The following is a 13,362-nucleotide window of genomic DNA, read 5'->3' as shown; positions in this document are numbered from 1 at the left end:
GCCTTTATTTATTTATTTTTTTAATGGAGAAATGTTTTATTTTAAAACATAGCAGTGTGTACATGTCAATCCCAAACTCCCAGCCTATCCCTATTTTTGTAAATAAGCTTTCATTGGAACACAGCCATGCCAATTGTCTACACATTGTCTGTGTCTGCCTTTGCATTATGACAGCAGAGACAAATAGTTACAACATAGACTGTCTGACCCACAAAGCTTAAAGTATTTAGTATCTAGCCCTTTACAAAAAAAATTTGCCAACTCCTACCTGAGAATACTGTCTTAACTGCTTTAAATGAACCGCCATACAAGACAGGAACCTGATCACCTAAAAAGACAAGGACAGGTTGCTAGGGCCTCATTGGACTTCATGGGATGGATTGTATGAGCTGTTTTGTGTCTGCTTGCTAATATATGTTTGTGTAATAAATGCTTATCTGTGTAGAATTTGACCTGAGACTTGCTTTTATTTACAACCTAATAATGCCATTATGGAGGCATTGTTAACCTTCAGTCACCTCAGATTTCTTTGGTGGCTTCTAGTTTCTGTGAACGGAGGAAGCAATGGCGCCCCACTCCAGTACTCTTGCCTAGAAAATCCCATGGATGGAGGAGCCTGGTAGGCTGCAGTCCATGGGGTCACTAAGAGTCGGACACAAGTGAGCGACTTCACTTTCACTTTTCACTTTCATGTATTGGAGAAGGAAATGGCAACCCACTCCAGTGTTCTTGCCTGGAGAATCCCAGGGATGGCGGAGCCTGGTGGACTGCCGTCTATAGGGTCACACAGAGTTGGACACGACTGAAGTGACTTAGCAGCAGCAGCAGTTTCTGTGAAAAAGAATGTAAGGCTGTGTGTGAGTCATGACTAAGTTGGCTCAGATGAGTTTCCAGTGCAAGGCTGTGTCCTTCTGACACTTGTTGCCTGGATGCCCAGCACCTTCCCTGCAAAAGCTCCATCAGACGTCATCATTCCGCCCTTCACAGTTGTCGTGTCTGCATCCCCCTCTAGAGCATGGATTTCATGAAGGTCAGAAATCGTCTCATTCCCCGGCATCCCTAAATGCCTGTCCAATCTCAGTAGTCTGAGGCATGTTTATAGAAAGGGAAGTATAGATAGCCGTGTCAATATGCGTTAATAGGAACTTGCTAACTCAAAACCGTCATTTAAAAAGCATGAACCCAGCCACCAGCTGGACCGAGAACCTGGCCAGGGGTCCACTGTCATCTTCAGGACCCCTGTTCCGCCTCAGTGGTTCCCTTGCCTTGCCTCCCTTCTGGAGGTGGGAACTGTATTTAAGGGAACACAGCGGTGTCACATACCACCCAGGAGCTTGGTGAACACCGTCTCCTTAATTCACCCCATGGCCCTAGAAGGCAGGGAGTACCATCCTTGATTTGCACATGAGCAAAATGACACAGATGGGACAGGTCGCTTGCTTTAGGTCCAGGTAATGACAGAGCCAGTGTTTCTTTTTTCCACATCACGATGCCTCCCTGCTCCGGAGCATTTTTTCAGTAGTGGGTGAGCCAACCAACATGTGAATGACGTACATCCTCTATGAGATCTCTGCAAGAGGATGACAACTGAGTCAGCTCTCACAAGGTAACATGCTCTAGCTTTGGGTGACTTTAGTGGCCGGGGTAGGTGGGACCCAGTGACCCTGGATGGTGAGGATACCAATATCCCGAAATGAAGCCTCTGGATTCCTGTCCTTGCCTACCTTCGTAAGGATATCTGTGATAATAGTCAACAAATTCTCGTCTTCTACCAAACATCTGCAATAAATGAGAGGCGGTGGCAGAAAGGAAGCATGAGAGCAGGTTTGGATAATGCTGAAAGAAGATGGATTTTAATTTTGTTCCTTTTACCTTTTTCCCCTTTGTGTATCATTTCCATACAGAAATTGCAAATTAATGGTCACATCGAACTATCTGTCAATGTATTACTGCTCTTGCAGTATCAAATTATGTTGGCAATAATGTTTCCAGCTGCCTAGGACTCCATTGCAATTTAATTTGAAAAGAACTCAAATTGCATCTCCAAATGGATAAAAAATTAATTTTACATACAAGCTATCCACCTCCACATTTTCAGCCCCATGCCCCCAAATTATCTCAATTTAGGTTCAACTTTGAACAGTACATATGTTACAGCCAACTCCACATTCTAAGATGAATACATAGAAAATTCATGAATCGGAAATCTGCTTTGCTACTCCTTTTTTTTTTTTTAATAAGATGTTGCCTTGATTAAGGTCATTAGGAGATTCTTCAGTGATTACCTTTGACAGAAGGGATGAAGGCTGGGTCCCTGTAAAACAGGAGGCTGGAATTCTAACTTAACCATATGATAACCTTAATAACTGGAGTGTAGAGAGAGTTCTGATTCACCCCTTCACTTGCTGCATTTCCCCTGCAGGATGTTAGAGCCTGGATTCTGGTTATGTCTTCAGTCATCTCATGATTTTTATATTTATTCAATCTTATTTATTAATCAGTTATAAGTTCTAGTTATAGAAATGAGGAGATCTAGGTGCTCACAGGCGAGCAGGGAGCAGGTTAGCGTGAACCAAACATGCAGACAATTAACCTGCAACTTGATAAGCACTGTGGGAGGAATAGTAAAAAAAAGAAGTGATAATTCATCCTGCCTGGGCAAGAAAGGTTTTTGGAGAACGCTACAAAGAAAGAGTGGCTTTGGAGTCAGACCTTGAATATACTGAATAGGGATTTGCCAGTGGCAACCCAAGCAGAGCATGGAGGTATAAAAGGATCGAGGCTGCGACCCTCTGCTTGAGGAACATAGGGTTCAAAGAATGAACAGTGGAAAATTAGGGAAGGAATTTGGAGGTGGGAGGGTGTAAGTTGCAGGGTGCGCTCTGAGTTTTGGATTGAAAATGGTACTTTAGGAGGAAATGGCACTTTAGTAAGATCTTGTGGCAAGGGGGCACATGATTGAGGTGAAGAGGTCCACCTTGCCTTCCAGGGGTAGCTGCAGAATAAAGGAGCTTCTGAAGACGTGAGTGAGACACACAGACACACACACACACACACACGTATCCCTAACATGTAATAACACAAAAGGGTCTGGGACAAGATACACACAGAGGCCTGTGGTCTCTTTCCTTCTCCTTCCACCTGACTCCATCCTTCCCCACAAACGTCTGTTCCTCCAAACAGCCATCCTTTGTTCACCCTTTGGATCTGGGGGTACACAGATGGAATATGGTCTGACCTTGGATGGCCAAACCAAGGAAAGAGGTTCAGACAAGCCCTGAAAGTGAGTTTGGGGCCACTGGGACAGTGAATTCTGAGGTGTTGGGCATCCGGAGCCTGGTTCAGATGGGCCAGGGTCCACAGGGACCAGGCAGGCGCTTTGGTCCCTTGACTCCTGCTCCAGGAGAAGGGCATGGTCTTCAGAGGGCTGGAGCGTGCTCCCCAGTGCATAGGGCTTGGGATGGGCCCCCCGCTGCCAAGTCTAAAGGCATAGAGACAGTGAACCCAGAGGTCACGCCACTGTGATTTTCCATCAGAGGCAGACTTCCCAGCTTCCCAGATAAGACACTCTCTTCCCACTGTTTGCCATCTCAGTGACCTGTAGGCTCTTTCTCAAGAAGGTCATATGGACAGAGCCTTATCTGGAGGCAGAAACCATGGGCTCTAGGCTTGGACATATTTACACGAGGGATATAAATTCAACAAACCAATCTCCACTGCACACACAAGGCTTTCTCAGCAATTTCCAACTTGTTTGTACCAACTGGAATGTAAACCTGAGACTCTCCCTGCTGTAGGCAATTACCGGCGCAGAAGCAGGGTTTGGCATCTGAGATCTGGGAGGGTCAGTGAAAGCGTGAATGCTTCCATCATGCATTTTGAAAACTAGTTTCCATCGTGTAGGATTTCAGGACTTTCTCTTGTTTGAATGAAAATATAGATACATCCACCTTAAAGACTTGATGATGTGCTTGCAGGGGACAGAACAGAGAATTGTGGAGTCAGGGGGTCCAAGCCCATTTCTCAAAAACGGATCACCATCTGTTCATCTCAGTTTAACCAACACAGACTGGGCCCCTTGACAGGCCTGGTGCCATGTGCTGGGTTGCTGGACAAACAGCATATGTTCGCTTATAGCCTGGGAGGAGTGACGGATACAAGAACAAGCAGTTCCTGGAAAGTATGGCAACCAGAGTGGGCTGGACAGTTGGGTAAAGTGCCATAGGAGTCCAAAGCTGGGGACTTACTTAGCTGTGTGGTCCTGGGTAAGTCATGTCCCTTCGCTGATCTCAGTTCCCTATGCTGAACACTTGTTTTCAGCATGCAGCTACCCAGTCCATAGTTACTGTATAGCCAGTTTTGCCTCTTCTTGAATGGGAGTGCTCAAGCTTACAGAACACTTTCACCCACACATATCTCACCCACAGGGCCACCAAAGTTCTTGTCTTTTCACTTGAACTGAGTTTTGCTTCAATCTCTGATTCCGTAGCCTGACAAAGTCCATTTGTCATTATCTTTCAAGGTGTCAGTGACACACCTGGACATTTTTTTCCAAGTCCTCTTTGCCTCTGGTCTCTTTGTTCCCACGTGGCATCTTATTTGGCTCAAGTGAGGCATTCAGATCTCAGAAGCCACAAGAAATCCAATCATAGCCAACCGTTTGTGGTATCTTGAGGACCCTGTTGAAGATGGGGAGTCCCATGAGGACAGTCCCTTTGGGCTCCACCCAGTATTCCACCATCATGTTCACTCTCTGCCTCCCCCATTCAGTCCCAGCACCAGTGAGTTCATTTTTCTCTTCCTCTAAAGGCTAAGCACAACTGATCCCAAGGCCCTGGGAGTGAAGCTTCTACTCCAAACAAGCTTCTAAAGGCATTTCCCCAAGAAAGGCCATTCTCTCTAAGAGGAATGCCCACTGTTAGAGGCAATTTTCTCTCTTTACAGTTCATTTTGTACTCATTAATAGCCCTCTGTGATTAGTGCAACAATTTCCATTTTATAGATGAAGAAATGGAGGCTCAGAGATGAAGTGCCCTTGCCCAAGGTCACACAGCTAGTGAGCGCCAGAGTCTGGCTTCAAGCCGTGCTCTGCCCGACTCCGCTGTTCCCGGTGGCCTGTCTGATGACAGTCAGTCGCATCTGCTTCAGAGGGAGCAAGTCACTTCTCCTGTGCCCTGACCTTCCCACTCCAGGAGGGAGTCTCTTTGCTCTGTGGCAGGCTTGCAACATCTCTGGCCTTCTTTGAAAAGGTGCCCTCATCTGCTCCTTCCTTGAAGAGCAGCAGAAAGGTGTTTATGTGCACACCCTCCTAGGTGAGCTTGGGGAGAGGACTCTAGTGGCTGAAGGCGAGGAGTGGGAAGACAGGTCAGTACTCAGCTTAGCCCCAATGTGATTAACTGCCCATGTTACCCTCCCCAGCAGGCCTTAGGCTCCTATGGATCAAGCCACTTCTGCCTTACAGCTCTCAGCTTTCTCACTCTATTCTCCCCAGATTCCTGATGACCGTGACAGGCCTCATGTTTATGTCCTTTCCTTGGTCTCCTTCCTGATATCACAGTACAGAGAAAACACAGAGATCCTGGATCCAGAGCCTTCAGATCTCAGCTGTGCCGCACTCTCTGTGGCTTTGGGCCCATCCTTTCATCTCACAAAACTTTGGTTTCCTCTAGGACAAGGCTGGTGATCCTTTCTTCACAGGTTGTGGTAGTATTTACAAACTGCAGCATCCTTTCAACTGATACGCCGGGCACAGGCTGAAGGGATGAGCAGAAAGCCCCCTTGCTCTCTAAGAGCTTACATTCTAGCATGCAGGACAATTTTTAAAAAGCTCTCACGCCGAACTTACCTCTTGTCAGTCTGTATAAGTTCTTGGACCTCTCTGGCTTCAGTTTATTCATCCATAAAGTGGAACTGGCAGTCAGTTTCTTCCTTACAGGATCACAAGTGATGGGGGTGATAGAACCCAAAACTGAGGCTGCTGGCCATCAACGTTCTTTTGTTTTTATTGTTTCATTGATGCTTGAAGGGAGAGTAAAAGTCGCTTAGTCATGTCCGACTCTTTGTGACCCCATGGACTATACAGACCATGGAATTCTCCAGGTCAGAATACTGGAGTGGGTAGCTGTTCCTTCTCCAGGAGATCTTCCCAACCCAGAGGTCAAACCCAGGTCTCCCACATTGCAGGCAGATTCTTTACCAGCTGAGCCACAAGGGAAGTCCAAGAATACTGGAGTGGGTAGCCTCTCCCTTCTCCAAGCGCATTTTCCTGACCCAGGAATTGAACCGGGGTCTCCTGTATTGCAGGTGGATTCTTTACCAACTGAGCTATCAGGGAAGTGAAGGGAATATTGGAGACTCCCAAATGTGTATTTAGCATGGACTATGGTACATCTTAAGATGTTTGACAAAATAGGGTTATAACCTTGGATTTTACGGGTCTTAAATGTTCCTGATCTCACTCTAACAAGGTGAGCCAAGAGGGGATGAGGGCAGTTATCTAGCTGGACAAAGCTCCAAGTCAATTTTGAAGGCACACCCAGAGGAGGGTCCATGAGGTTCCGAGCAGGGTGGGCGGCCTCCCTGCCAGCAGTGTTCTGGCATCTGGACCAAGAGAAAGGCTCCCGCCAGGCAGTGCTGGGGGATGCTCAGGACTTTCCAGACAAGGAGTTTCTCACTGTTAACTCTGTCTGTATGTTTGTCCTCGTGTGAAGTGAGCAGCAGTAGCAGCCACACCAGGTCAGAGCCCCCCAGCTCTGGGGACCTCCCTTCCCACTGTTTGATCCATGTGGGCTCCACATAGCGGCTTTTGTTCACTGACACCTCTTTGCTTTTGGGATACGGGTTTTCCTTTACATAACATGAGTTGTTGGGCTGTAAGAGTGACCGTGAACTCAGTAGTTGAGCAGGGCCAGGCTGCCCCAGTCTCCCCAGCAGTGCCTCAGAGGTCTGGGCTGGCCCTGGGCTCCCTGACGTCTATTTCTAAGCTTCCTTCTCCAAAGAGAACCACTTCAAGTTGTGTCCCTACACAAGTCACAGGACTTCTGCCCTGCATGGACGGATCAGAGGACTCAGCGCCGTCAGCATCACCTTCCTTTTTTCTTTTTCACCATGCCACATGGCATGCTCTGTCCTAGCTCTCCCACCAGGGATCAAACCCGTGCTCCTTTCAATGGAAGAGCAGAGTTCTGACCACTGAACCACCAGGGAATTCCCCACCCTCCCTTTTTATCACCGCATTGGCAGGGAAGCAGCCTTACCCCTACATGCTCTGAGAGGACCAGAGAGATGAAAGAATCCATCATTTTGCATAAGGATGCTACACAGTACTGCCACATATAAGGTGGTTGGGTGGATACAGCATGTGAGGACTTGTTATTATTTTTAGTACTTTTCCTTTTACTGCAGAAGAAAAACTGCCAAATATTGAGTGCTTAAATCCCAGGTGTAATTCTAAGAGCTTTTGCAAACAACACCTCATTTAATGCCCCCCCCCCACATCCCCTGCATAAAGTTAACTACTATCATTATCTCTATTTAACAAATGAAATAGAAAATGGACCCAAAGAGATTATATAAACTGGTAAAGCCCTATAGGTAGCGTGGGGGGAAATACACTGATTGAATCTCTAGCCTGAGCTTAACTACTCCCAGCGAAGAAAACCTGACAGAAGAACTTATGGGATATGCCGATCATAAAGGAGGTTGTGTTTCTATTGTAATAAATGCCTAAACCTTAGAGGATGAGCTTTACATATGGAGATTAAAAAATAGTTTTGTTATAATCTATTTTGTACAAAAACATCTACTTAATTTGTATAAAGTATAAATAGAATATTCATAATAAAATAAAGATGGCCACTGTTATATATGAGGGTCTGGGACCAAGATAAGTTGGGGAGGGGTTGGGATGGGAGACAGCACTGGGGTGAGAAGGCATAATAAGACCTGTTTTTAATTTTTATTCCTTTTAAAATTATATATTATTTTTCATATGATTTTCTGTTATGATTTATTATAGGATATTGAGTGTAGTTCCCTGTGCTCTTCAGCAGAACCTTTTTGTTTCTATATATAAAAGTTTGCATCTGCTAATTCCATCTCCCAGTTCTTCCATCTCTTACATCTGCTAATCCCATCTCCCAATTCTTGCATCTCTTGTCCCCCTCCTCCTTGGCAACCATAAGTCTGCTTTTTATGCATGTAAGTGTGTTTCTATTTTGTAGATAAATTCATTTGTGCCATATTTTAGATTCCACATATAAGTGATACCGTATGGTATCTATCTTTCTCTTTCTGACTTCCTTTGCTTAGTATGATAATCTCTGGGTCCATCCATTTAGCTGCAAATGATGTTATTTCAGTCATTTTTATGGCTGAGTAGTATTCCATTGTACCACATCTTTATCCATTCCTTTGCTGATGGACATTTAGGTTCCTCCCATGTCTTGGCTATTGTGAAGAGTGGTGCTATGAACATGGGAGTGCAAGTATCTTTTCGATTTATCATTTTGTCCAAATATGTGCCTAGGAGTTGGACCGTTGCATCAGATCTGTTTTGAGAATGATGTTCCTGGAGAGGCCTGTTTGGTTGAGAAGGGAGAGGAGAGAAGGAAGGGATGGCTGTTACGGGAGGCTCCAAAGGGATGAGTTGTGTTTTCAGGGAAAGGAAAGGAGATCCCGCTGGTCACAGCGACAGCCTGGGTGCTGTGTGTGAGGATGCAGCTCAGTTCGCGTTCTCTGCCTCTAGTGCCGTGAACTGAGAAGAGGGGACTGGTTTCTCAAGGGGAGGGGTGTGGCCAGATGAAATGTAAAGAGAGAGGTCAGACTGCAGCTTCCTTCTCAATTAGTATTTCCCCAAAGCATTGTGTGTGCTGTTGGTGGTGCCCACGATGGTCTTCAGTGGTACCCTGATGAACCTCAACAATTTTAACAGCGTTGCATTATTTTCAGATCGTTAATATTCATTTATGACAAGTGATTCAGGCTTTCCCTTTAATTAGGTTTTCTTTTAGATGCTTGTGTTTAAATAATAGGTTTGTCTTAGAGAAAAATATTAATTACATTATACTCTAAGTGGTGACATCAGGAAGGCAGTGGCTGAATTGGTGAGAGCTGCATTCCCCTGTGTTAGCGGAGCCCCCACCCCGCCTTCCCAGCGGCCTGCTCAGAGCCCCGTGTCTTGCGTGTGTGTCTTGCAGACCCGGTGCACGGCCCCCAGAACGTGGAGATCGTGGACATCCGAGCCCGGCAGCTGACCCTGCAGTGGGAGCCCTTCGGCTACGCCGTCACCCGCTGCCACAGCTACAACCTCACAGTGCAGTACCAGTACGTGTTCAACCAGCAGCAGTACGAGGCCGAGGAGCTCATCCAGACCTCGTCCCACTACACCCTGCGGGGCCTGCGTCCCTTTATGACCATCCGGCTGCGGCTGCTGCTATCCAACCCCGAAGGCCGCATGGAGAGCGAGGAGCTGGTGGTGCAGACGGAGGAGGATGGTGAGTCAGGGGGTGGGCGTGCTCCCTCAGGAACTGGGGGGCTGGACCAGCTCAGGCGGCCACGCCTAGCAGTTGCAAGGGTTTATTTTTTTCCAGCATCTTCTCTAAGCTCTTCAGTAACACACCATGCAGGCTGTACAGTGCACAACTCCAAGGGCGCTGTCCCCCTAGACAGTGACACCTCTGCCACAGACACATGCTCTTCCACATCCCTGCTCACAATTTATACCACCTGCTATGCCAACATTTAACCACGCCTCTCAAAAGAGAAGATGTGTATCGATCGTACTGTTGAAACGTGTTGAGTATGGAGTCAGACGGCTCTGGAATCTCTTAAAAATTAGGACCAGAAAATACACATAAAGACCTTGGCGCACACACATTGAATGCACCCAGAACCACATTTTCACCTGGGTGTCCTACAGGTGTCTCAAAAAAGTACCCAAAATTGAACTCATATCTTCCCCTATGCTGACTTCTCTCCCAGTGTTCAAGTATACTTCCTGGAACACAGGGAGACCTGAGTGATGGTCCCTGGTGGGATCAAGACCCATATCCTCAGCTGCAAAGTTCCACAAGCGTATAGAGGAAAGCACTTCAGCCTCTTCTAACCTTGTCCCTCAATCCCTCCATCTTATCCTAGACCTGGAATTTATCAAATCTGCCTTTGTAACAAGCCCTCCCCAAGCCTTTTAAAATCATCCCTGCAGCCACTCTCTTTGCAGCCCCTCTAGACTGTGCTTCTTGGTAGCACAGTGGTGGGGACTCAGCCTCTGTCACCTTGTTCCTCCATCTTCCTGTCTCGTAAAGAACCTTGGTCTCCTGTGGGTGCAGCTCTCACCCGGGTCAGCTTCTCCAGAAGATCTGAGTGCCCTGCTTACTGGGAACCTGTTCCCCTCCAGCCTCCAACAGAGGGTCAGACGTCTCATCTTAGCTTCATTGTGCGGCCCTGGATTTGGCTTCTGATGAAGCTGCCAGAACTTTCTCCAGATTTGGCTCCATTGTATCAAAGATAAATAGCCCCCTCTCCAGCACATAGACTAATACACTGTCTGAGAAGTCAGGCTCTGGAGCCAAATATGCCTGAAGAAAGTTGTTTAACCTCTCAGTGCCCTGGTTCCTTATCTGTAAGAATGGAGATAAATTGGGAATTTTCTGGTTGTCCAGTGGTTAGGACTCTGTGCTTCCACTGTTGGGGGCCCAGATTTGATCCCTAGTCAGGGAAAGAGAGATAATCATAGTACCTAACTTACAGGTTCTTGTGCTCATAGAAAAGATGGCATGTATAGAAACTAGAATCATGTCCATCAGACTGTAAGTTTTCATTAAATGTAGCTACTACATTTGTACTAAGTCCAAAAAACAAAAATCTTGACAAAGAATCCTCTAGCACAATCAACCCAGAAACCACCCATCCATCTCTTCAGAGCAGTAGATGTACACTGTCATAGCTATAGAAAACATGACATTGATATCCAAGGAGTGGCAATGTGGCAGAATTTCACATTAATTTAAAAATAATCAAATAAACAATCCACATTCATATTTCCAATAACATTAAACCTGATTTTATATAATAAGGAGATGCAGATTTGGGGCAAGTAGGGTGGTTCGATGGTTTAGTTGCTAAGTTCTGTCTGACTCTTGTGACTCCACGGACTGTAGCCCAGCAAGCTCCTCTGTGCATGAGATTTCCCAGGCCAGAATACTGGAGTGGGTAGCCATTTCCTTCTCCAGGGGATCTTCCCAACCCAGATATCAAACACAGGTCTCCTGCATTGCAGGCAGTCTCTTTACTGACTGAGCCACCAGCGAAGCCCAGGGTGGTTTAATGACAAGAGTTCATGGGGGGACCTGGTTGTCAGACAAGGGGGAGCCAGTGTTGGGAACCAGCATGAAAATTCAGGACGCTGAAGATGGACAGGAGGGTTTAGCCTAGGAACCACTCAGGACATTTCTTGCCAACATGCTCTGCCTGCCTTGGGCCACTTTTTGAGGATTACCTACATGTGCAACTGCACATCCCAAGTCCCATATTTAAGGCATGCCCCAACCTCTCCGTTTCTTCTTCTCATCACCAAGAAAAAAAAAGAAAAACCAATCACAAGGTCTTTATCAAAACAAATTGAGAACAGCAATGCTTTGAAATTAAATTTTAATCAAACACCGTTAACGGCAGCACCTCCATCCCTGCTCTCTCGAGCTGTGTGGGCATCATCACAGTAAAAGCACCAACATTCAGGACACCATGCCTCTGGCTTGCAGCTTTCCTGAGGCCCTACCTCGGGGACCATGGAGATTATAGGAACGTCTCAGAAGAGCACAGGCTCCTGTGCACACTGGTGTTAGGTTCCATTTCTCCTGAAGAAGGGAGAGGCACCATCTCTGTTTGTTGGGGGCTCATTGACCTTGAGGTCGAGCTGCAGATGGAGCTCAGCTCTAGTCCATTAACTGAAACCCCCTTCAGGGAACCAAGGAAATATCTTGCGGGTTGAGCCGGCTGGAGTCACACTGCTTTCATCTGTGCTACAAAATTGTCTTCTGGGAAATGTGTGGAATTTGTAATTCCATCACCCCAGTGCCTTTGTGAGCATGTGAAGTAACCCACCACTGGTGAGAACAGCTTGTGGCCACTGAACCCCAGTGTTTCATCTGCGAAGGGGCTGTTAATAGGAGGCTAAATAGGTTCTTTATTTTTTCCCCTTCTCTTCACAAATGTCTCAGACAAAAACCACAACTCAGCTTGCTGGGTGGTTACTTCTCTGCCTTCAGCCAAACCACAGCCAAGACTGTGAAATGGAATCTCTGAGATTCTGAAAAAGGAAAAGAAAATTGATAATGGTCTCATTTTGGCTACCCCCTAATGAGACGTACAGTGGGCTAGACACACACGTTATATACGATTCATACTTGATTTTACTTTGAAATGTTTCAAAACCATGCAAAAATTGGAAGAAGATTATAAACAAGATCTGCAAACCCTTCATGAGACCTACCACTAGTGAACACCTTGCTATCCAATTTTTCATATGCATATATGATACCTGTGTATGATATAGGGCCTCCCTGGACAGCTCACTTGGTAAAGAACCTGCCTGCAATACAGGAGACCCTGGTTCAATTCCTGGGGCAGGAAGATCCACTGGAGAAGGGATAGGTTACCCACTCCAGTATTCTTGGGCTTCCCTCGTGACTCAACTGATGAAGAATTCGCCTGCAATGCGGGAGACCTGGGTTCGATCCTTGGGTTGGTAAGATCCCCTGGAGAAGGGAAAGGCTACCCACTCCAGTACTCTGGCCTGGAGAATTCCATGGGGTCACAAAGAATTGGGCACAACTGAGTGACCTTAACTTTCACTTTCACGTGTGTGATATATTGAATAGGGAAATAACAGATATAAACATACATATAATATTTTTAACTATTTGAAAATAAGTGGCAGAAGTCATGATACCTCACCCCAACATTCTTTAGCATGCTGCTGCTGCTGCTACTAAGTCACTTCAGTCGTGTCCGACTCTGTGCGACCCCATAATACATGACAGTTAATGATAAGAACTTGCTCCTCCATACCCACAATACCATAGAACATTTAAGAAATTTTGCAGTAATTCTAAAATAATCAAATAGACAATCTGCATTCATATTTCCAGTAACTTTAAAACTGACTTTATGTGACAAACCAGAATATGAGACATGTTTGGCAAAAATGCTATATGAGTTGGTGATGTAGCTTTCTCTCTGTAGCATCTCAAGAGGTACATAATGTCAGGGACCCCCTCTACTGGTGATGCTGACTTGGTCCCTTAGATAAGATGGGGACCACCCAGTCTCTTCGCAATAAATGTGGCACCTTTTCTCTTTGTA

General features: G+C 46.1%; 1 protein-coding gene across 1 annotated transcript in view; it reads left to right on the top strand.

The window, feature by feature from the left end:
• PTPRT (protein tyrosine phosphatase receptor type T) overlaps positions 1-13,362 on the top strand; it is a 1,090,723-nt gene that overhangs the window by 683,626 nt on the left and 393,735 nt on the right. Inside the window, exon 8 of the mRNA XM_065919188.1 lies at positions 9,198-9,494. Within this exon, the coding sequence (XP_065775260.1) occupies positions 9,198-9,494 (297 nt within the window). The remainder of the gene's footprint in view (positions 1-9,197; positions 9,495-13,362) is intronic.

Source organism: Muntiacus reevesi, chromosome 2 (assembly GCF_963930625.1).
Source record: "Muntiacus reevesi chromosome 2, mMunRee1.1, whole genome shotgun sequence".
NCBI lineage: Eukaryota > Metazoa > Chordata > Mammalia > Artiodactyla > Cervidae > Muntiacus > Muntiacus reevesi.
This window is presented reverse-complemented; position numbering and strand designations above follow the sequence as displayed.